Here is a 24705-nt window from a genome sequence, read left to right on the forward strand (position 1 = left end):
TTTCGGAAGGATAAATTTAAACAAATAACAGATTGTTGGAAATTTTAGTTTGCTTGCGCGTATGCAAGCAACAAATAACGAATATAAACTGCGCAATTAGATTATCGCTGTCAATGATTGGAAATATTCAAATTTGCTCTTCATTGTTTGTTATAGCCCTTAAAAGGGCTTTTAATTTAACAATAACATGCAGAATGGAATAATTAGTCAGCTTCAACTAAGGTTTGCCAACTCTTCCAGCCGCGCGCTATTTACATCGGATCACCCCCAGCGGTAGCCAGGGATGCCAGATGTACAGACATATCTGTATTTTACAGACTTTTGATGGTTTCCTACAGAGGTAATCAGACATCTACAGACTTTTAAAAAAGTAACAGTGTTTAACAAAATTATACTAGAATAATTTGATTCGAATACGAGTGATTCCTTCACAATAGTTTACTAATTTCAAGCCACTTTTAAAGTAATAACCTAGTGTAAATAGGATTTACACAACCCTCTACAGACTTTTACAGACATTTTAATTATTCTTCTACAGACATTTCACAAAAACATGTGGCATCGCTGGCGGTAGCAGTGATCAAATGTACCACTCATCGCAGCGCATTGTCAACATGCATGATTGCTACTGCTGTTCTTTACAGCCCGACGTTAGACGGGAGAACAGAGATGCCAGGTACTTTTTTCAAATGTCTGCGATAATAATTTTAAAAGTCTGGGAAGAACAAAAAATGTCAGGAAAGCTAGTGTAACCAAAAGCCTTTATATTCAAAAATCTGCAAATATCTGCAACCAAACTAAGAAATCTGCAAATATCTGCAACCAAACTAAAAAATCTGCAAATATCTGCGTCATCGAAAAAATCTGCAGCTTAAATTAAAAGTCTGCCAATTTGCAGACTTGTCTGCAAATCTGGCATCTCTGCGGGAGAATGAAGTCGCTCGAGAAATGATATTCTTTCAATAGTCGAGGATGACGTCATTCATAGAAGCGTAGTGTACTGAGTGCGCAAATCTATCGTACGAGACGCTATAGGCACGATGTTATTTGTCTGGCAAAAGAGCAACAACTGATTCAAACAGGCACACGGCACATTTATTTATAACTTTTCGTGTTCGTTTGAATCACTAAGCTGCTCCCTAATGACGGCGCTGCCGGGGATAGATTGACTGATGTATGGGAGTTTTCACGTTTTCGAGATCTGTTCATTTTTGCTTGTTTTTCAATGGTGGACTATTGAAATACAAAAACACTATAGCAATAAAACATAATTTTAGTTAATTCCGAATTGTTTGGTGATAACCAGACGGAAATCCGTTCATAAATAACAAAGTTATTAGCGTTCAAAATAGTGACGCAAAAACGTGACATCGTTTGATTTTAGGTTTTAGAATGACACCCTGCCCCAGATAGTGCAGTAAGACATTTTCAATGTCAAAAAAATTTGAGTTCCGGCTTATATGGGAATTTCATATGCGACCGGACGATTTAGTCTATATTTCCGGACCCATATAAGCGATCCGCACGAAATTTTATAGACATCTGTGGGGATATTATAGCTATCATTTGGGACTAAGTTTGTGAAAATCGGCCCAACCATTTCCGGGAAACTGATGTGAGTTCGTAAATTTTGAAAGATGGCTGCTTTTCCCGGGCACTTCCGGAACCGTCTATGGTGGTCAATGTAGTCAACGAAAGTTTGGTTGGCCGTCGGCGACGTAGAACAGCAAATTTAAGTTGTTTGAGAGACATTTTAACGAAATTTTTACCTTTTTTGCTTTCATCGGTGTATCGGTTTGAATCACAATTTGATATGATCACACGCCACAACCTGTAACTCCGGAACCGGAAGTCGGATCGGGATGAGATTAAGTAGCCATTTACGGGGACGCAATACCTTTCATTTAAGGCCAAGCTTAGTCGAATCGGTCTAGCCATCTCCGAGAAACCGATGTGACTGTTATTCTGAATTTAGATACTTCCGCCGGGGCTTCCGGAACCGATGATGGTGGCCAATTTGGCCAAATAGACTTTGAATGGATGTTAGTGACCTAATGCTACAAATCGAAGCAGTTGTGGTCATATTTTGGAAAAATTTTCACCTTTATACATTCATTGCAGAATTTATTAAAATCGACATTTTCTGCGTGTTCGTACTCATCACCCTGTAATTCCGGAACCGGAAGTCGGATCCATTAGAAATTCAATAGCCTATGGGAACGTTGCACCTTTCATTTGAGACTAAGTTTGTCAATATCGGTTCAGCCATCTCTGAGAAAAATGAGTGACATTTTTGGTCACATACACACACACATACATACATACACACACACACATACATTTGCCGAACTCGACGAACTGAATCGAATGGTATATGTCACTCGGCCCTCCGGGCCTCCATTTAAAAATTCGGTTTTCAGAGCAATTGCAATACCTTTCTATTGAGAAAGGCAAAAACGATTTTTGTTTTCTCATTTAATGACCCAATTTCTTCACTTCCCTACACTGCAAATAATCTGCACATTAAACTCAAGTGTTTAACACTTAATTTTGCCGCAACTGTCATGACACTTAGAACTCATGTGTCAGGTACTTAATAACGCACTTCTTTGAGAACACATTAGTGCCAATAGACGACACACTTAAGTTTCATGTGCGTGGCGTATTCAAATTAAATGTACGACAAATAAATATTGTATGTAATTCTTATAGAATTCAATTTTGCTTCAACTTGAATATTATATCATTTCCTATAAAAGCCATGCACTATTATAATAATTTTTAAATGGGAGAACATTTCTTTTTAACGGACAATAAATATTCTTTAGTTTGATTAAATATTTTTTATTTAATTTTGAATATATCTTAGAACAAAATACATTCTGCAAAATAAGTAATAAATAAATTATTACTATATTATTCTTACATTTAAAAGATCACCCCTTACGCGGCTCATCTTCTAAATGATATAAATCATTTATCTGCTAAAACATGATTGGACATCAATTTCATTACCTGCAAAAATAAGCTAATATATCAATTATGCAAATATTTTCAAGTATTAACTTACCATCCAAAACCTTCCAAATTTGCCATGTCATGTTTTTGCGCCGATGTTGTGGAAACGTGGACTTGTTCTGAAGCGTTTTAACATTTAATCAACGAAACATGGTTTACATGGGCAAAACATTTACGATTTAATAATCTTACACTTTAAATTTAAAATCGACCATGTCATTGGGTGACACACTTATATTTTAAGTGTTATTTTATTGAAGAACAAAAGGAAAATTGTTAAGTTTTCAGTGCGGTTAGAAACATAAATCTTATGTGTCAAATCTTTTCGAAAAAAAAGTTTACATTATTCACTGTTATGCGCAAAACATTTATGTTTCAATACGCTGACCTTTAAATTTTAATTGCGACGACACTAAATGTTGCCGCAATTGTCAAAAACTTGGATTTTGTGGGCAAAACATATATAGTTTAACACGCTGACACTTAAAATTTAAAAATGATAACAGTCGATCGTGTCATCGGGTGGCACACTGAAGTTTTAAGTGTAATTTTATTAAAGGGCAAATGGAAAGTTCTTGAATTCTCGGTGTGGTTGGAAACATAAAACTTATGTGTCGAATCTCTTCGATAAAAAATGTAGATTATTTGCAGTGTAATGAACATCTTACACACAGAAAAAAAATGTTGGTAAAAATAAGAGTTTTTTACTCTTAGCAAAAAACAACCAACGTATACTCTTAGTTTAAAAATAAAACTTTTGTTTTGAGTACTATTCTTCATTTACTTAAAAGGAAAACTTTTACTTTGATTATTATTCTTGATTAATTTAAAAGTTTTACTTTCAACCTAATAGTTGGCGTTGGTTGTTTTTTGCTAAGAGCGGAACACTCTTACTTTTACCAATTTTTTTTCTGTGTGTATGATCCAAAAGCCTAACGACCTGTTCAGGGTATCATCCATACAATATGTGGAATCGTTGGACTATATGGGTTGAAGTTTGTGTATATTTTTTATTAGGGTTCCCAGTAAAGTTAAGCCGGAAATGAACTGGAATTCTGGCTGGTTCCTGCTCGTATGCCGGCTCCAGTGACACAACCGATTCTAACTAGAATCGGGTTTGTCACTGGAACCGGAATACGAACTGGAACCAGCCAGAATTCTGGTTCATTTCCGGCTGAGCTAGATTTCATCACTGAAAAAAATCTAAACGTTAATTCTATTTGCTTCAAACCGCTTAAAATTCATATGAAGAAGAAATGTTATTGTTATGATTCTAATAAATTCTCGACAAACATAAGCGGACCCTACACGTGCAGAAATATTGTCAATAAATCGATTATTGATCAATATATTGATCGTGTAAGGATATTTTGAAAATATTGATCATGTAGAAATCAAATGGGATTGACGTATTGAAGCAGTCTTGACAATATTTTTATTGACAATATTCTTGTCCCGTGTAGGGTCCGCTATATGATTACGGCTTAAAAGCCAACTGTCAAAAATTCTCTTTGGAAGGAAATTCCGAACAAACCGTTACTCGCCAATCACAGATGTTGGTAGTAAAGAAAAGGAAAAAGTTTTCTCTTTCATCATATGTTATGTTTGTCGAGAATTAGCCAGAATTTCATCTCATTTTCCGACTAGACTTATACTCGACTTATACTGGTTCGTTTTTTTCACTTTGAGATAAATGTCATTTAGGACCTTTGGAATAAGTACTCTTGTGTCTTGAAATCGAGCTTCATAGGCGTGAGCTTTTAGCATATAATTTGACACTCTCGCAGCATAAAATAGTAAACAGGAGGACTTTTTCTTTTCTGTGGCTAAACGAAAAAAAAGTTTTTTGTTGTTGTTGCTTGTATTCTCTACGTGATTCGCTAGCCATTAAGTACTGTTCCGTTAGTTTTGTATTGTGTGCAGTTGTGCGGAATGGAAAGTGACAAAATGGAAATTTACGAATCGCTGATACGCTGGCTAGGAGTACTGCAACTTATAGCTCCTCACGGAAACGTCCAGCAACTGAGTGATGGCGTAGCACTAGCGCAAGCACTGAATCAGATTGCTCCGGAAATATTTAGCGAGGGTTGGTTAAGCAAAATCAAAGTGGAAGTTGCCAACAACTGGAGGTTAAAAGTGAGCAATCTGAAGAAAATAATAGACGGTGTGTACGTGTACTATCAGGACATTTTAAGCTTGAACCTTTCGGAGGAACTTCGGCCAGATGCGATGAAAATTGCGGAAAAATGTGATGGCTTCGAATTGGGTAGACTATTGCAGCTTATTCTGGGATGTGCGGTCAACTGCTTGGAGAAACAAAAGTATATTACCCAGATAATGGAATTGGAGGAATCACTGCAACAGAACATTATGGCAGCTTTGCAGGATATTGAGTATGTTTGGCAGGGAGCGTCGCCGTCACGAAATTCCATAAATGCTCTCAGCTTGGACGTTAAGACACTTCAGGAAGATCGTGACAGTTTGGCCCAAAAGTGCCACGAGACGAACAAGAAAATGTTAATTTTGATCGAAGAGAAATCGGCTCTTCAGCAAGAACTCAACAGAATGCAAGTTCTGATTGAACGGTACGAAAATCCCAACATCATTGGAGATGATGGTGCCTCATTGGGGCCGATTCAGCTTGGATCGGCTCGATACAACGATCTGCGAAAGTTGGCCGATAATTTAAGGGATGAGTTGCTGCAAGCTGAGACAGCGCGGGATGATTTGAAGATGAAATCCGCGATGCAGGAGAAAGAAATTGCTGAGCAGCAATCGAAGATTGACGAGTTGCATGTGAGTATAATTGAAAACGCATATCACTTACTGATTCTATTGTATGTTATTGTATTGTCGATTTATATGATACAACAGTTTATTGGTTCCTAAGTGCTGTTCTGTTGAATATAGAATGAACACGTCTTTTCACTTTATCTACATTTTTTATTTATTCTATTATTTCCACTACAGTCTGCCACAGCGGAGATCGCACAACTCAAAGACGAAATTGATATTCTGAAAGAGGCCAACGACAAGCTTAAAATATGCGAAACCCAGTTGCAAACATACAAGAAGAAGCTGGAAGACTACAACGATCTTAAAAAGCAAATTAAAATGCTTGAAGAACGGAGCGCTGAGTATCTTAAACAAAATCTGGGTTACGAAGAAGAAGCTAAAAAGTATGCCGGTCTAAAAGGTCAGGTAGAACTATACAAAAAAGAAATCCAAGATTTACACGCAAAGCTAGACTCCGAGATGAGTAAGACACTTCGGATCGAATTCGACTTCAATCAGTTGCAGGCCAAGTGGTCTGCAGTGCAGCGTGAAAAAGAGAATTTACTCAGCGAGAGGGATGTCCTGCGAGAGACTTGTGATGAGCTAAAATGTGGTCATGCGACGGAGGACCCGGAGAGCGGTAATACCATGTCGAAAGAATTGCATTCCAGTGACGTTCGGGATCGAATCGAGCGGCTGGAAAAGGAAAACAAAGCTCTAAGGGAGGGACAAGGCGGACAAACGGCATTGGCAGTAAGTTAGACACATGTTCCTGATAATACTACCAAATTTTACTTTCATATATTTATTACAGCAACTTCTGGATGACGCGAACCAGCGCAACGAGAAGTTACGCGATCAGTTGAAGGCTGCCAACCAGCGTGTTTTACTACTAAGTCATAATCACAGCGGCGATATTGGCGTCAAGAGCGAATTGGACATTCAGTTGAAACAAGCACTGGAACTTAACGAGCAACGTTCATCTCAAATAGACGAAGCACAATCGCAAATGACCCAGTTGCACACGAAAATTGCTAGTCTGGAAGCGGCTTTGGCAACGAAAGAACAGGAACTGCAGACAGCTGATACGCGCTATAAAAAATGCGTGGAAAAGGCGAAAGAGGTTATAAAGACCCTCGATCCACGAGCTGTCAATGGTAAGATTATTTAGGTTTGTATGCTTTTCTGATACTAACGCAGATAACATAGCTTTAGTAGAAGTTTGATATTTCAGATTTCAAAGCGAATATCGATGTTAATTATTTTTTATTTTTATAGAAGCTTTACTCTTGGAAAAACCATCGCAAGACTCGGAGGGTTCGTCTTCTTCGACGGCAGCGAGCGGAGGCGATGCATCTACGCTAACGGCTGCGTCAAACTCCATCCGCGCTCCGATGGGTGTTCAGGAAGAACAACTAATTACAACCGCTTTCTATCGTCTCGGAATGACTTGTCAACGGGAAGCCGTTGATTCAAGGCTCGCACTGCTCAGTGGACCTGGTCAGAGTTTTCTTTCCCGACAACGTACGCCAGCTCCACGAAAACCGATGAATTTGACATTTGCCAAGAAATAAATGTTGGTACCACTGAAGAAGGCATTCACTAGATGTGCCTTAAAGGAAGTGTTTCGCGGATATTTTTAGTAAAGAAACTAGTAATAGTTACATCATCGTACTGTAGGATTTTTTTATAAATATGCACATTATTTTATTTATTTTTTATACACGCTATCAAATTGTCGGTAATTTTTGTCGTTTATTTGAACTTTGTGTAAAAACAAAGATAAACATTATTCATATACTGCAACATAACGAAAAATATATAACTTAATCCACAAGAAAAATTCTATTGCAATAACAGGAATTATGCATATAATCGTAAGTCAGTGCTATGTAAATGGGAAATCGTGTAGAAAATGGTACAAGCTTGAAATCTACCAAAAAACAAGTAAATTGGAAACTTGTTAGTCGGCATCAGCATCATTTATTGGATACAACTGAAATTTCGTTTTTAACAAAGTGCTTTCAGTATGCAGTCCTACCTTTACAGACACTTCAATCACGTGTCCATTGCCTCCTCGCTAAAGTCTTCAATAGAGAGAACATTCCTTTGCTTTGTCCCCGTCGGTTGCAACATATTTCTAGCCCACTTGAGGTTATCACTTCTCTCTTGAAGCTTCTCAATGGCCGTCCAAGATTGATCGTGCTCCAACCGGTAACTCCCCACAAAGGTATGCCTGCACTCATCTGCTCCCCATTCTTCCGGCGACAACATGCTGAAATAAGTTTGACCCGATTCTCGCTGATACAAGTGGTAAATATGGCCGGGAATTTTCTTAAAATTGCATGCCGCATGGTGGAGATCTTGAGCTGCCTGCGTTTCCGTAAGAATCTTCCTCGCTTGTTCTTGCAGAAACTTGACCTGTTCTGCTATAACCAATAGTTTAGAACAAGCATTGTTGTTTACTTGGATGTCCGCCGCTTGGATTTCTCTGGCCAACTCTACAATGTCATCCGCTTCACGGCGGCCACTCCTGTATAGGCTGACAATCTGCGCACCATTGGGAGATGGGTTTCGTTCAACAAGTGTAACTTTTGCCATTGCCTCCTGGTATTCTTCAGTTGAAGACATCCTTTTCATAGCGCTAGCTTGCTGTGAAATAAACAAAAAGCTATAAAAACATCTTCGTTGATATGCACAATAATTCAACGCTTTTTTGTGAAAAGGGCGATACTTACAAATGTAAACATAAGGCTTTTTTCATACATGCGAATGAGGGCTTTAAAACGCAACGAATTAACCTAAAAATTTGGATTCTACGATATTGCTTTCTTAAACTACAGCAAAAATACATCGGGCGAAACTGTATTTTTGTTTGTTTATTTAAAGTTTCGCCCTCCACGCTCCATGCAAACAAGAAGGGCGATACTTATTTTGCTAGCAGTTTAGAGGCGAAACTGTTTTTTTCGATTTTTTTTGGATAATCAAGCTGATACCAGCTGTAAATAGTAACAATGATCGCTCTTGAAAAAACCCGGACGAAATCGGTGGTGTAATACGGTAGTTATTGTAAAAAAACATAAGGGCGATACTTCAATGCTGATAGGTGGGACCTAGGATAGGATCCGCCAGCTGGCTTCTTCTTATATTTTACTAATCCCTGTTGAAAACGACATACCCCCACTCGACCAATGTTGCCAAAATATTTGTTTTGTTTCGGTCGTATATTTGTTCTGATTAAAATATTCTATATTATGTACCAATTTCATGGAAAAATCAAAGATTTAGTCTTTATATCCGCATTTAAACGATCATAACGTTTTTTCCATCGGAATACAGCAAAACAAAATAATATATATTCGTTGTTGGACATTACGAAAAATATCTTCACGCCTCTTCATTTTTGTAAGTTGCTTTCTGAGTCAAGCAACCTCTGTCACAAGAATAATTTTCTCTGTTCGGATTTATTTTAAATATTCTAAAACTACTTTTCTGCAAGGTTTAATTTTTGTTTTGGAGGAATGTATAGGTTTTTACATGTGATTGTTTCGGAGAAAACAGCAGTAGAAAATACACTCTCCTATTTACACCGATGACCGATTCAGTTGAAAACTGTAAAATTCAACTGTATCGATAATACCAAAGGAAGAACAAGAAGCGACTTCCGGGATAACTTTCTCCCTGTTTGCTCAGTACTTCCAATTTACTCGGTACTGGAACAAAGACAATTTTTACATGATGTTCAAAATATTTTCATACTTACGCTACACAGCCTGTTGATTTCGAAAAGAGGCATTTCCGCATTACTCCGCACACAGAACAGAATCCACGATAACCGCGCTACCGGATCTCTCGGGAATTTCAGTTCTGGATAATATGTTTGATTTCGTCTGCCAAATAATGCCTGCACTTCATAATTACAGACGGATGTTATAGAAAGAAAGCGGTATCTCGAGAAAACAAAAAAATCAACACGGTTAACAATCGTCGTTTTATGTTTGATATCACAATATGACAACACTTCCAAGCAGCCCTTTGGTACTTTTAGTTTCCAAGCCGAAGGTTTGCCTATGTCACTTTCGTCCAATCACGAGCTGGTTCAGAATTGGTTCAAAAACAGAAGACAGAGCTGGCGGATCCTATCCTAGGGTGGGACCGAAAAAGTAAACAATCGCCAAAGGGGCGATACTATCATTTTGTCGATTTAAATAGCAAAAACCTGCAAAAACCAATTTTAATTTAATAATTTCAAATACTTTATGAAGTTTTGGGTTTCGATCACTGAATCATGCAATCTAGGATGTAAAAAACACAATAGTTCTTAAATAGGAAATAAAACCAAGCCTTGAAATATTCACTGTTGATTTTCTGTGAATGATGTCACTGCTAGTATCGCCCTTTTCAAGAAAAAGCGTTGAATTATTATTATTTATTTCGATGATCTAATGTCGTTTTCGATTGAGAACCTAGAAACTAACCCAGGTTAGTTGCTTCAAACGAACGTTTTTAATGAAACTGAGTTGGGTTCTCGCCAAACAGCGGTGGTGTGAGCGAACCCGAAATATATCTCAGGTTGCAACCCAACCCGGTTTTCAGTTCAGTGGCGCATAACCTAGGTTGGAAACTGGCTTCAAACAAACGGTTTGACAGCAGTTAGGTCCGAAACTGAGTTAGTTTCTGCTTCAAGCGAAAACGACATAAGAAAAGAGAGGTGACAAGATTTATAAAACTGTACCTGTTTGGTATAAAGCAACTGTATACAATATTTTCAATATTGAGCCATGATCGAGAAATATTACTATTTATTAAGCACGAACATATAACTTATTCAAATCAAAGTATAATCTATTACATTATTACTTATCAGGATTGTTATTGTGATTATGGACGGATTGAGCGATGTCGATGCGAGCTTTTCAAAATCGATTTTTGCACTTGTCGCTTATACAACTTCCGAAGATCGATTTTTTTCATCCGATCTTTTCGGTTCGATGTTTGACAACATCCCAGTGAGCAAATTTCCTGGCAGAGACCGCCCAGTTAAGCTCAGCCGGAAATGAACCGGAATTCTGGCAGGTTCCAGTTCGTATTCCGGCTCCAGTGACACAACCGATTCTAGTTAGAATCGGTCGTGTCACTGGAGCCCGTGTACGAACTGGAACCAGCCAGAATTCCAGATCAATTCCGGCTGAGCTTTACTGGGCGCTCTGCTAGATTTCTGTACACGCTTACCAGCCGTTACCTAATTTTGGGTAGAATCCTACCCAAAATGGACTAAAGTGCATCTCCTCACTTTTGGGTAACAAGCTTTGAACTTAAATTTTGAGTAGTGTGAGGACTACCCAAAGTTTGGGTTACAGATAACCCAAGCGTTGGGTACAGAGCGGGTAACCCAAAGTTTAAGTAACGATGAAATAATCCAAAATTTGAGTAACGAGCGGATAACCCAACATTTGAGTACTGAGCGGATAGCCCAAAATTTGAGTACTGAGCAGATAACCGAAAATTTGAGTACTGAGCAGATAACCCAAAATTTGAGTAAAGAGCGGATAACCCAAAGTTTGAGTACTGAGCGCATAACCCAAAATTTATAACGAGCGGATAACCCAAAATTTCTGTAACGTTCGGATAACCCAAAATTTAGGCTTCCAATATATATTATATGGATGCTTGGCATTCGCACTAAGAACAACCATCAATATGGGTATCATTTGAAAAGTAGCCATTCGTAGAAGCTGTAAATTGATTATTGGCGCCATTTTGAAATCCAAGATGGCGCCTTCCGGTTACCACAAAACACTTGAAACTACCATAAATATGGGTGTCATTTGAAAGGTATTGATTAGTTGAAAGCGAAAATTGATGATTGGTTCCATTTTGAAATCCAAAATGGCGGCTTCCGGTTACCACAAAACACTGAAAACCACCATCAATATGGCTATCATTTAAATAATAAATTAATAATTAGTAGAAGGCGAAAATTGATGATTGGCGCCATTTTTAAATCCAAGATGGCGGTTTCCGGTTACCACAAAACACTAAAAACCACCATCAATATGGGGGTCATTTGAAAGGTAGTAATTAGTAGAAGATAAAAATCGATGATTGGTGCCATTTTGAAATCCAAGATGGCGGCTTCCGGTTACCACAAAACACTGAAAACCACCATCACTATGATGGTCATTTGAAAGGTAGTAATTGTTAGAAGACGAAAATTGATGATTGACGCCATTTTGAAATCCAAGATGGCGGCTTCCTGTTACCATAAAACACTGAAAATCGTTTGAAAGGTAGTAATTAGTAGAAGGCAAAAATTGATGATTGGCGCCATTTTGAAAAAATTGATGATTGGCGCCATTCCAAGATGGCGGCTTCCCGTTACCACAAAACACTTAAAACCACAATCAATAGTGTAATTTGAAAGGTAGTAATTAGTAGAAGATAAAAATCGATTATTGGTACCATTTTGAAATCCAAGATGGCGGCTTCCGGTTACCACAAAACACTGAAAACCACCATCAATATGAGGGTCATTTGAAAGGTAGTAAGGGACCATTCATAAATTACGTAACGCTTTTAGGGGGGGGGGAGGGGGTACGACAAGTTGTGACAAGTTGTGACATAGGGGGGAGGGGGTGTTAACTAGATCGTTACGTAACATGTTTTCATCAAAGAAAAAAAAATTTTTCTTGGAATTTGTTACGTAACAGGGGAGGGGGGATGGAAAAATTTGTGACAATTTGTTACATAGGGGCAGGGGGGAGTCAATTTTGGGCAATTTTTGCGTTACGTAATTTATGAATGGTCCCTAATTGTTAGACGGCGAAAATTGATGATTGGCGCCATTTTGAAATCTAAGATGGCGGCTTCCTGTTACCATAAAACACTGAAAACCATCATCAATATGGGTGTCGTTTGAAAGTTAGTAATTGTTAGAAGGCGAAAATTGATGATTGGCGCCATTTTAAAATCCAAGATGGTGGCTTCCTGTTACCATAAAACACTGAAAATCACCATCAATATGGGTGTCATTTGAAAGGTAGTAATTAGCAGAAGATAAAAATCGATGATTGCTGCCATTTTAAAATCCAAGATGGCGCCTTCCGGTTACCACAAAAAAGATAAAAATCGATGATTGGTGCCATTTTGAAATCCAAGATGGCGGCTTCCGGTTACCACAAAACACTGAAAACCACCATCACTATGATGGTCATTTGAAAGGTAGTAATTGTTAGAAGATGAAAATTGATGATTGACGCCATTTTGAAATCCAAGATGGCGGCTTCCTGTTACCATAAAACACTGAAAATCGTTTGAAAGGTAGTAATTAGTAGAAGGCAAAAATTGATGATTGGCGCCATTTTGAAAAAATTGATGATTGGCGCCATTCCAAGATGGCGGCTTCCCGTTACCACAAAACACTTAAAACCACCATCAATAGTGTAATTTGAAAGGTAGTAATTAGTAGAAGATAAAAATCGATTATTGGTACCATTTTGAAATCCAAGATGGCGGCTTCCGGTTACCACAAAACACTGAAAACCACCATCAATATGAGGGTCATTTGAAAGGTAGTAAGGGACCATTCATAAATTACGTAACGCTTTTAGGGGGGGGGGAGGGTGTACGACAAGTTGTGACAAGTTGTGACATAGGGGGGAGGGGGTGTTAACTAGATCGTTACGTAACATGTTTTCATCAAAGAAAAAAAAATTTTTCTTGGAATTTGTTACGTAACAGGGGAGGGGGGATGGAAAAATTTGTGACAATTTGTTACATAGGGGCAGGGGGGAGTCAATTTTGGGCAATTTTTGCGTTACGTAATTTATGAATGGTCCCTAATTGTTAGACGGCGAAAATTGATGATTGGCGCCATTTTGAAATCTAAGATGGCGGCTTCCTGTTACCATAAAACACTGAAAACCATCATCAATATGGGTGTCGTTTGAAAGTTAGTAATTGTTAGAAGGCGAAAATTGATGATTGGCGCCATTTTAAAATCCAAGATGGTGGCTTCCTGTTACCATAAAACACTGAAAATCACCATCAATATGGGTGTCATTTGAAAGGTAGTAATTAGCAGAAGATAAAAATCGATGATTGCTGCCATTTTAAAATCCAAGATGGCGCCTTCCGGTTACCACAAAACACTGAAAACCACCATCAATATGAGGGTCATTTGAAAGGTAGTAATTAGTAGAAAGTGAAAATTGATGATTGGCGTCATTTTGAAATCCAAGATGGCGGCTGGTAACAAAACACTTCAATATGGGTGGTTACCCCTCAGGTTTAAGAACAATTATTCACTAGTGGTCTATCCCCCATACGCTTGCTCATATGTCAGTGGCGCCATAATTGCAAATGTGGCCACAGTCCCAACTACAAATATATTTGAAATGAATTAATCATCACCAAAAAACAAAAAAAAATGAATGCACAATTAAAATACTTGTCTCTTAGACAGCCAAAATTCTATATTATATTCCAGCCGGTATGACTAAAGTCAAATGGAATTGTAGTGGCTCGGAGCTCGGGTAAGCTACAGTCTTGTTCAAATGTTCCGTATTGCTCGATGTATCTGAAGTCAATAACCGAGATGACGTTGTTTCACCGGTGTTGACTATTGGAAGCCTCAGTTTGACATGACTAAATAGTTTCCTGCAAAAAATGTTATTATATATACGTTATACCACGACCGATCATCTTAACCATACCTGAAGTCACCACGCAGATGCGAGGTCATCTAAACGCAACCAAGGCCCATAGCAACAGGTGGAATATCGAAACAAGCCACGCGGCTCGCTACCAACGAGGCAGCACGTCGAAGCTACGTGAACGGAATCGAACGACAGCAAGGAGTGCAGAGGCAGCAGAAATAATCTATAAAAAGTGGTAGAAATTAAATTAGTCTTATGGCGCTTTCGTTTTTTCGACTACACTGGTGTAGTGCTGAGTCAAAAACGAAAACGCCATTAGTTTATCTTCCAGTGTATCCATAAGTAATAGTGAATAAATGTCGTTTCCACGCCCACGATAACAACTTATATCACATGCAAAACTGTTCTTATTTACTTACCAAATATTTTGAAGAGAAAAATTTCTTCAACTATTTAGCTAAAAGCAACAAACTGCAGAGCGAAAATACACATCTCTGATCTCTTATAAAAAACGGGTGGTGGAGCAAATGCAGCAGCTGGTCGCTGTTTTCCGTTCGTTGGCAACAAAAAGTGCAACTCGATCATCATCTACAAAACGAAACGTGTCAGATTTTTAATGTTTAGTTTGTGTAATTTTGCAACATTTACCCTTTAGATAGATTTAATAGGTGTTTGAAACAAGACGACCTAAAATGCACGGAATGAATTCTTCGATGCCACACGCCATAGTCTTTAGATTCGAAGTCACAGAACCGAATCAATTTTTCAACCCTGGGGTTATTGATGACAATGCTTTAAATATACGATTCGATTAATAGAATTAAATTACAGGACTAGATTAAAAATAATAAATATCCTTACATATCCAACTGCTCCGGACAACGATGCGAGGATACCAAAATTTGTTTATATTTCATTAACCGTATCCAGGCCTGCGTTGACGATTTTCGTTTTCTCAGTTTTCTCAAAACACTCAAAAGAAATATCAAACTGGGACGTCATCAAGTGGTAAGTGCGGTCAAATCTGAAGGGACATGAGCCACTAATTATAAAAGTGTAAAATGTGCCACTATTTGCTACAACTTATTCATACGACTTACGTTTTGCCTTTCTCAATAGAAAACTGCTCTGAAAACCGTCTTTTAAACGGAGACCCGGAGGCCCGAGTGACATATACCATTCGATACAATCCGTCAATTCTGTGTGTGTATGTGACCGCAATCTCACTCACTTTTCTCAGAGATGGGTGAACCGATTTTCATAAACTTAGTCTCAAATGAAAGGTACAACATTCCTATAGGCTGCTATTGAATTTATAATGGATCCGACTTCCGGTTCCGGAATTGCAGAGTGAAGAGTACGATTAGCCAGACAATGTCGATTTTCAAAATTCTGTAATGAATGTATAAAGGTGAAAACTTTTTCAAAATGGTGCCACATCTACTTAGATTTGTAGTACTAGGTCACTAACAGCCATTAAAAGTCTCTTTGGACACATTGGCCACCATCGTCGGTTCCGGAAGCCCCGGCGGAAGTATCCAAATTCAGAATTACAGTCTCATTTGTTTCCCGAAGATTCGACCAAACTTGGTCTAAAATGAAAGGTGTTTTATCCCCGTAAATGGCTATTAAATTTCATCTCGATCCGATTTCCGATTCCAGAGTTATGGGTTGTGGGGTGCGGTCACTAAGCAAAATCTGTTTCAAATCGAATATGCTAGGGGAATTGACCATTAGAAGGTAGAAATTGAGCAGCTTCTAGCGCTGCGAGGGAAGCTCCTATCTTTATGAAAAAAGATTTCGTGTTTCTTAACCTCACTGTTTTCAAGGAAAAATAGTTTTGAAACCCTGCATGCACTAGAAAAACTTTGGACATGAAAGGGTTAAAAGCAATAGATAGATGATTTGAAAAAAGGAAGAGCGTCAGTACGACGATTTCCATTTCACCGTATGCTAGTTTACGAAATGGATGATTCTAGAAACATAATTTTCGAAGTACTTAGAAATATAGGGAAGACCCGATATTATCAGCCACCGCCCGGTCAGCGTGGCAAGCAGAAAGTTAGCAAAAGTTGAACAAAGCGAAATTGATGCTGACAGAGTTTCTGCGAGCATTTTGCGCGATTTGTGCGAGAATTCTGGCAACGAATTCGCTCAAATGCAACAACCGTTTCTGACAGAAGCGGTTAAACCAACGGATGCTGCTCGCTTTTATCCAGAATCGAGCCAGAAATGTACGACCAAGATCTCTGTACGGTTCCTGCCACATCTTTGTCAGATGTTTTGCTCGATTCATGCTAAATTCTACCAGGTAAGAATTGCCAGGATCTTTACACAGTTTATATCCGAGTTATGCCAGGGTTTAGCTCGGTTCCTGTCAAAATTTGCCAGAAAACTTTCGCTCGCAACCGAGTTCATCCTAGCTGAACTAACCCGACAGGATACGCGCAGAAATCTGACAGGGCTGCCAAACTTGTGCCTGATTCAGTCTACCCCCAATTTTGTCAGTGTATTGACCCCATTCTGTCACCTCTCGCATGAAAATTCGTTTGATTGGCTCTATCAAACAAACCAAGGCAATCGTCTTAGATTTCAAAATGGCGCCAATCGTCGATTTTTGGCTTCTACTAATCAATACCTTTCAAATGACAACCATATTGATAATGGTTTTTGATGTTTTGTGGTAACCGGAAGCCGCCATCTTGGATTTCAAATGGCTCCAATCGTCAATTTTCGCCTTCTACTAATTACTACCTTTCCAATGAAATCCATATTAATGGTGATTTACGGTGTTTTGTGATAACCGAAAGCGGCCATCTTGGTTTTCCAAATGGAACCAATCATCAATTTTCGCCTTCTTCTAATAACTACCTTTCGAATGACACCCATATTGGTGGTGATTTTCAGTGTTTTGTGGCAACCGGAAGCCGCCATCTTGGATTTCAGAAGGGCGCCAATCATTAATTTTTGCCTTCTACTAAACACTACATATTAATTGACACCCATATTGATGATGGTTTTCAATGTTTTGTAGTAACCGGAAGCCGCCATCATTGAACTCAAAATGGCGCCAATTATCAATTTTTGCCATCTACTAATTACTACCTTTCAAATGACACCCATGCTGATGGTGGTTTTCAGTGTTTTGTGATAATCGGAATCCACCATCTTAGATTTTTAAATGGCTCCAACCATCATTTTTTGCCTTCTACTAAACACTACCTTTCAAATGACACCTATATTAACGGTGGTTTTAAGTGTTTGTTGTAACCAGAAGCCGCCATCTTGAATTTCAAAAAAACGCCTATCATCAATTTACGTCATTCAGAAACTTCCCAACTGCCATTATCCAAAAGGAAATGTTACCCGAAAATTCAAAAAAAATCTGAAAGTAAACGCAACACTTTTTGGTTCTAATCACCTACATTTTTTAGGTGAGAATTTGGTCACTTTTTTCCATCTTACGGTGACCGTCGTCACTCAAAATAATTATTGGAATCGCTCTGCCACGTGACTTCTGTCACCTTGGGTGACTATAGTCACCTAAGTGACTGCGGTGATCGCTTTTTCGCTCTCACCTCACCAAACTAGGTGAGGTGACGCGTCATAACGGTGAGAATACATTATTCTTTTTTTGAATTTTAACCTTTTTTCATTAAACCTTTAGTAACATTGGAACCTTTGTTATTTTCAATCATTTGCTATATTCGACCTTTTATCATTCAACATTTCGTCGCATCTTTTAGAATTACCCCGTTTACTAAATTCACACCGCTTGAGGTTTTTGCCTGGTTTTGATCAATAGACTCGAATTAGAATTGTTGCAGCCTGGAACATTTGGTATATAATTGCCAAACTGTATCACTTTGTAGCTGCTATTGTTACTCATTACTTTAACCTGCGTGTGTCAGGGGCAACAAATGTCAATCTAATGGGCCCATCATATGTAAGAGCGAGAAAATAATTAATCACCGCTAGCCGCTGCCTTTGCCCTCTAGTAGTTATATTCTATTTTAATTCTAGCGATATGCATTTCAGATATTTCCAAAAAATATGAATCATCAACGTCCCATCATGAGTTCAATGTGTCTTTCGAGGTCCGATGAGGTTTCGGAATGATGCGGTGGCCGCTATTTAAATGATATGAGCAACTCAACATGAACCCACAATCAAAAAATAAACAACGTTTCAGTACTCACCGACTCATGTTTAGATCCAGCGCTAATTGCTTTATCCTAAGTTTCTAGGCTGAGATAAATTAATCATTAATTTTAATTGAAATTATTGCATTACGCATTATAATTACCATTCTTTTCCAGAGCCACTTCATGCAATTTTATTCACAGCAATAACAATGCCTGTCAAAAACATTACCTACTACTTTGTTTGAAATGGGCTACCCAAAATATAAGTACAAAGCGATGGACTTGAATTTGAGTTGCCGTCATTATTCAATTCTTACCCAGCACGAAGTTCACAGCGACCAACTCAAATTATGGGTAATCGCCATGTTCAAATTTCTACCTAATTTTGGGTTGCCCATGTATAAACTTCCCAGTGAGCAAATTTAACCCAAAAAATAAGTAACTTTCATTTTCAGTGTACACTGAAAATCAAAGTTACCTCCTATTTTTTGGGTTAAATTTGCTCAACCCAAAATTAGGTAGAAATTTGAACATGGGGATTACCCATAATTTGAGTTGGTCGCTGTGAACTTCGTGTTGGGTAGGAATTGAATAATGACGTCTACTCAAATTCAAGTTCATCGCTTCGTACTTATATTTTGGGTAGCCCATTTCAAACAAAGTAGTAGCAAATACAAATATTTGTATTTGGTAGTAGGTAATGTTTTTGACAGCCATTGTTATTGTTGTCAATAAAATTGCATGAAGTGGCTCTGTAAAAGAATGGTAATTATAATGCATTATGATGCAATAATTTCAATTAAAATTAATGATTAATTTATTTCAGCCTAGAAATTTAGGATAAAGCAATTAGCGCTGGATCTAAAACATGAGTCGGTGAGTACTGAATCGTTGTTTATTTTTTGATTGTGGGTTCATGTTGAGTTGCTCATATCATTCAAATAGCGGCCACCGCATCATTCCGAAACCCGATCGGACCTCGAAAGATACATTGAACTCATGATGGGACGTTGATGATTCATATTTTTTGGAAATGTCTTAAATGCATATCGCTAGAGTTAAAATAGAATCTAAAAAAGAGAACTAGAAGGAGCAAAGCGCTGCTGTCTCCTTGCATTCACGGACTGAAACATGGGATCTCGCTCTAGCATATTGTATCCCATTACTTTGACAGGTGTATACCCGGGGCAATATGTGTCAAACTAATGGGACTAGCATATGCAAGAGCGAGATGATAAATTTTCAGTGTTAACAGCGACATGTGACCTCTAGTAGTTATAACCCTGTCATAAAAAAATGTGGACGAACATGGTCAGGCGATTTAAAAAGTTTGACGTTTGACTCAACTCGCCTGTGCTAATTGCCCCTCGGAACAAATGCAATTTGCGAATGCGATTTAAAGGCAATTTCAATACTTAGACAAATTTTCTGGCGGCTGAAATGGACTTGGTTGTTTTTCGCGTTTTTCAAACATGGCGGTTCATGTTTGGTTTAAGCTTAAAATTGTTTTTTGAACAATTGGTGTGTTTTCACTTGTAATTCTTTTGTCTAGTGCACTTCATTTAGCCAACGAATGTGGGAAATTGTGGAATCGTGTGTATGTATAGTAGAACAAGATCTCTAACCTAAAGTCTTAATGAACGTCAGATTGTGATATGTATTGAAGAGCAATACCAATTTCACCATTAATTCTTCCTATAATAGGGATCTTTAGGGGTGTGCGGGTTAAGGCATTTTCTGATGCAGATTAGTACCGTGAGTTAATATCTCAGTCCTTTTTCAATTTTTTGGCCCGAAACTATAAAAAAAAAATTTAGTTTGTTTCCTTTTAGGACAATAACACATCCAAACCCATGAGACTTGCACGACTGCATAGGTTGCCTTATCAGATCTATCATAGTTTGCAGATTAAAGCTTAGTATGCACCTCTTGCGAAATGAGGTCGCGAAATATTTTTCCTTCTTCCGTGCGGAATTTTGACATTTGCTCGCGAAAACTAGTCTGTGTGTTTGCTGTTAGATGTCGCTTTTGATAACTGGAAAACGACATCAGTTGTTGTTTATTTCTTTTTTATATTTCTGTTGTCATTTAAATGTTTTCAATGATGTATTTTATTAATTCATCACGGATGTGTATGAAATCAGTAACAATTGTAAACCTATTTGCCATTCATGAAGCTCTCAGGGAAGTGACGTACTCAGCGTGAATCATATTTCGAGCATGATTAATCATAATGCTTATTTGTGACGGTTCCGGATGTCTCGGGGAAGTTCAGTCTGACCAATTTAAACAGCACAATTCCTGCAATCGGAAATTTAAATCATTGGCTGGCCATTTTCTATCTAAATTGACTGCTTCTACCGGTTCTAGAAGACCCAGGGAAATGATCGAAATTCGCTCAAACCAAATCTATTGTAATTGTCCGAATCGTAACTCTAAATCGGCGTTTGACCATTAAGAAGCAAATCTGATTGCCTTGGCCGCCTTTACCGCTTTCACATGTCTCGGGGAAACTACCTTTCGAAACACGTTGCACTAATAGACCTTTCTTGCAGAAAATTTTTATATGCCTAAATGCTTCGTTTTTCATCTTTGAATCGATACTGCATATTGGCGCGATGATGTGGGGTCCCTAACTATTGAAAAAATCAAAAATTCTTCCAACTGCCCATTTAACCCCATATTCTAATGAAATATCTTGCCTTGATTCCTCATTTTTGCTCACCAAATGAATGAATTCTGAGTGGGGAATATGAAATAATGTAACAAGGATGCCAAGTTTGTAGCTGTATCAGTGAAACTTCAGATTTTTCACATAAGTTGCAGACTTTTGCAGATTACAGATATTTTACAGAAAATAAACTCTCCAACCAGTCTTTAACATTTTTTTATTATTATAAATATGATCGCATCACTTTTTTGTTTCAAGTATATTGCAGAAGTATGTGACAATATACAGACTTTTTCGATTTCTGCTACAAGCTATTACACATATCGCCCTGGCATCACTGATGCTAAGATAATTCATTCAAACCCTGTCAAATTGAATCAAGAAGTAGAATCAGAAAGGTGTGAAAATTTGTCGTGTTTGATACTTGCATGTTTAGCATAACAATAAAACTAACAAACGAAGTTGTAAGCATGCGATAAACATACGTTTAGTAGCTAGTGTCGCAAAATGAATAAATTTATCACTAATAAATCAGAACAAAGTGTGGTACCATGTTGGTTCGCTTTCTTCTTCACATCTGCCTATTCCCCGAAAAAAAAAAACCTATGAAAAATGTAACCACCTTTCCATCTTGAACTTGAATAAATTCTCCCGAAAATCCAATAATCTCGCTAGTGTAAGTGGAATAGACCTTCCTCGTCAAAAATAATTGTCAAAAATATTGTAACGATTTGGCTGATTCAATCTTTGGGTTGCTCACTGCTGCTTCTAAAAAATCAGGTAAATTTGCTAGCGTTGATGGGAAAGTAGAATGTTTTAATTGGATTGCTTTTGTTGTGATTTTCAGTGCTGTTTTTGGTCATCGGTGATGATAAGGAACAGAACTTTCGCTTACGGAATACACTCCCCAAATATCCAGTCAAATTCGGCCAAGTACACGAAATCAAAATTGCGGATAATAGATGTTAACGGTGTGATAAAAGTTCCATCCCGCCACTTAAGCCACTGTAAAGCATATTTATTTTGGATGGCAAGGCCTAGTAAATCTACTGCTGAATAGGGAAATGACAAATCCCAACGGCAAGACATCCCGAGAGAAATCGTTTAATACAAGTGCAAGCCATCCACAGGATATTGCCAGCAGTAACACTCGTGAAATTGATTCCTTCATGCTGCACGAACATAAGATATCCTAATATCGCCAAAATCTTGGCTCAACCTATTCCGATTGAACAATTGGCCTCAGATGAAGGATTTGTGATTCTATTTAAGATCTGAACACACAAAATTTATACAGCATATGGTTGAACGAAGGAATATCAACAATCTCACTGAGTGTCGTCGAAATCGTAGTTTCACGTCTGCTGACACCTGCTAATTGAGGCCACTGGTCGAAGATTGTGACGGTACGTGGTCGATTCTAATGTTCATAGAGAAATTGTACCTTTACTTGTAAGACTCAATTAACAATGATTTGCTTTTATTGCAGCAATTTAATCGTGTTGTTTTGGTGATATAGTGCACAAGTGACTGGCAGAAAACTGTACCCGTAGTAAGTGCCAGTTACACGATCCGTCAGCCTTCCGTCACCGGTAGGTATAGCACTTCAACGGAACATCAAATTTAGTTGCATGCAGTTTCTATGGAGAAGTTTAGGCACAACATCCACGACACAAAACATTATGACGTACGGAACGTATGAATGTGCACACGAGAAATGTATTCAACGTATCATGATGGAACGGTGACTTGAGGTCAAGGTTCTATTCCATTGACGGAAGCAGATGTGTCGTGTGAATCGTACTTGCCGAATGGTACTCGATGCTATTGCGACGCAATCATGCCTCACTGTCTAAACTTTTGAGATCAGTGTACAAAACCAGCCGGCCTATCTGTGCAACCAGAGTATTCTTTACAATATCTTCGGTTTAGGCATCATCGGCGAAAAGATTAATAATCTTGGAACGAAATGCAAATGTGTAACCAAGGGATTACCAACATTCGCATTTCGTCACGGGAATGGAGAGCGACACGCATACGAACAAAATGCTTCCTGTATGCACTTTCGGCCAAACGGATTAAAATAAAAATATTGACCCACATAAATATTGTAGATCACATAGGTTTTTTAAAATGAAAGTAGTAAATAGTATGTTCTACTATTACAATCGCTATCTACAACAAGATGATAGTAAAATGTACCATATCTCGACATCGTGTTTCTTACTATAAATAATTTATACTAATAAAATTTAAAGTCGTAATATATCGTTGGAGTCACTATGGTTATAGTAAAAGTTATGCACAAGAAAACTTTTTTTAATTATTATGAAGATACATTTAATCATGTATAAGAATTATTTTAGGCCTTAATAAAGAAATATATCCTGTTGGTCTGTCTGTTAAATGGTGCGAAAACTGACTGTTAAAATATTTAGAAAAAATCGTTGCTCACCAATACTCTCACTTTCAGAGTAGCCCTAGTCTCAATAGCACTAGGGTGAATATTAGGGATAGTACAGAAAATATGCAACCACTGATGCGTGAATTGGCTAGTTCGGAAATAACTGCCGAACAAAGCTGATATTGGTGTAGTTTCAAAGTCATGTGTTGTACTTGGATGTACACAGCGATTTCAGTAAGCTCTTGCCAACTGTGCTCTAGAGGAGAAACACCAGGGTGTCAGTTTGTTTATGCTGAGAATCAACGGGAGTCACTCATTCCGAACTGGCAGGCGTACGAATAATTAACTTAATATCTACCACGCGGAAAAATCATTCCATAAGACATTCAAAAAATTAATTTAGGTTGTAATAATTTTAAGAATACTGGCTTACCAGATGAAATTCATTGTAATGATGGATTCAATGGTACCAAACTTATCGCCAAAGGAACCGCATAGTTAAATAGTTTTGCTAGACTCCGAAACTGAGCCCGGTTCCGACCCCAACCGCTGTTAGTTCATAAATTTTAACAGCAGTTGGGGTTAGAATAAAGTGACCAGATGTTTTTAGGACGAATACGGGACCTATTCGCGATGTGCTTTTCCTAAATAGTTGCAACTTTGGCAAGACTGAGGACTTTTTCGTAAAGATTCATGACCTGGCTCATATCAATTTTTTTCATGAGTTTTTTGTACATTATGTTTATTTTGGTTATGGTTTAATATGGTTAATAAAAATCAACATGTTGGTAAATGCGGGATGCTTTCCGGGACGTTTTACCATGCAGGATATCCCGTCTAAACCGGGACGTCTGGTTACTTTAGGCTAGAACCTGATTCAGTTTCGCCTCAAGCAAAACCGTTTTAGTGAATACTGCCTATAATCGCAAGTCTAGATAGGGAATCCCATTGAACATAGGACTGACTTGCGATGACGGTCAGAATAGTGATTGTACGAGTTTTACGGATCCACCGGCATATTACTCCAGTGATACG

The 24705-nt window shown here is 38.1% G+C and overlaps 2 protein-coding genes and 2 long non-coding RNA genes across 8 annotated transcripts; 2 read left to right on the plus strand and 2 right to left on the minus strand.

The window, feature by feature from the left end:
• Positions 1 to 4794: 4794 nt before the first annotated feature.
• LOC131682022 (protein hook) lies at positions 4795 to 7603 on the plus strand. 2 transcript variants are annotated; one of them, XM_058963174.1, is made up of 4 exons: positions 4795 to 5814; positions 5989 to 6546; positions 6608 to 6950; positions 7072 to 7603. In XM_058963174.1, exons 1-4 carry the CDS (start codon positions 4951 to 4953, stop codon positions 7365 to 7367), a joined length of 2061 nt encoding a protein of 686 aa, XP_058819157.1. In that variant the 5' UTR covers positions 4795 to 4950; the 3' UTR covers positions 7368 to 7603. The 2 variants fall into 2 exon arrangements, with proteins under 2 accessions (XP_058819157.1, XP_058819158.1); XM_058963175.1 differs by having other exon boundaries at positions 6608 to 6964; positions 7072 to 7200.
• A 150-nt stretch (positions 7604 to 7753) lies between these two features.
• On the minus strand, positions 7754 to 10697 carry LOC131682024 (uncharacterized protein C1orf50 homolog). 4 transcript variants are annotated; one of them, XM_058963180.1, is made up of 2 exons: positions 10529 to 10697; positions 7754 to 8464 (listed from the first exon to the last, which is right to left on the minus strand). In XM_058963180.1, the coding sequence occupies exon 2, from the start codon at positions 8431 to 8433 to the stop codon at positions 7852 to 7854; it is 582 nt and encodes a 193-aa protein (XP_058819163.1). In that variant the 5' UTR covers positions 8434 to 8464; positions 10529 to 10697; the 3' UTR covers positions 7754 to 7851. The 4 variants fall into 4 exon arrangements, with proteins under 4 accessions (XP_058819163.1, XP_058819162.1, XP_058819160.1 ...); XM_058963179.1 differs by having other exon boundaries at positions 7754 to 8445; positions 10529 to 10696; XM_058963177.1 differs by lacking the exon at positions 10529 to 10697 and adding an exon at positions 8532 to 8925.
• A 4057-nt stretch (positions 10698 to 14754) lies between these two features.
• Positions 14755 to 16169, minus strand: LOC131678470 (uncharacterized). The gene is made up of 3 exons (XR_009303658.1): positions 15312 to 16169; positions 15099 to 15242; positions 14755 to 15038 (listed from the first exon to the last, which is right to left on the minus strand). It is a non-coding gene; the product is annotated as an uncharacterized LOC131678470 (long non-coding RNA).
• A 5697-nt stretch (positions 16170 to 21866) lies between these two features.
• On the plus strand, positions 21867 to 23562 carry LOC131678471 (uncharacterized). Its single transcript, XR_009303659.1, has 3 exons — positions 21867 to 22046; positions 22114 to 22672; positions 22756 to 23562. It is a non-coding gene; the product is annotated as an uncharacterized LOC131678471 (long non-coding RNA).
• The last annotated feature ends 1143 nt before the right edge of the window (positions 23563 to 24705 follow it).

This window comes from Topomyia yanbarensis, chromosome 2 (assembly GCF_030247195.1).
Source record: "Topomyia yanbarensis strain Yona2022 chromosome 2, ASM3024719v1, whole genome shotgun sequence".
NCBI classification, from domain to species: Eukaryota; Metazoa; Arthropoda; class Insecta; order Diptera; family Culicidae; genus Topomyia; species Topomyia yanbarensis.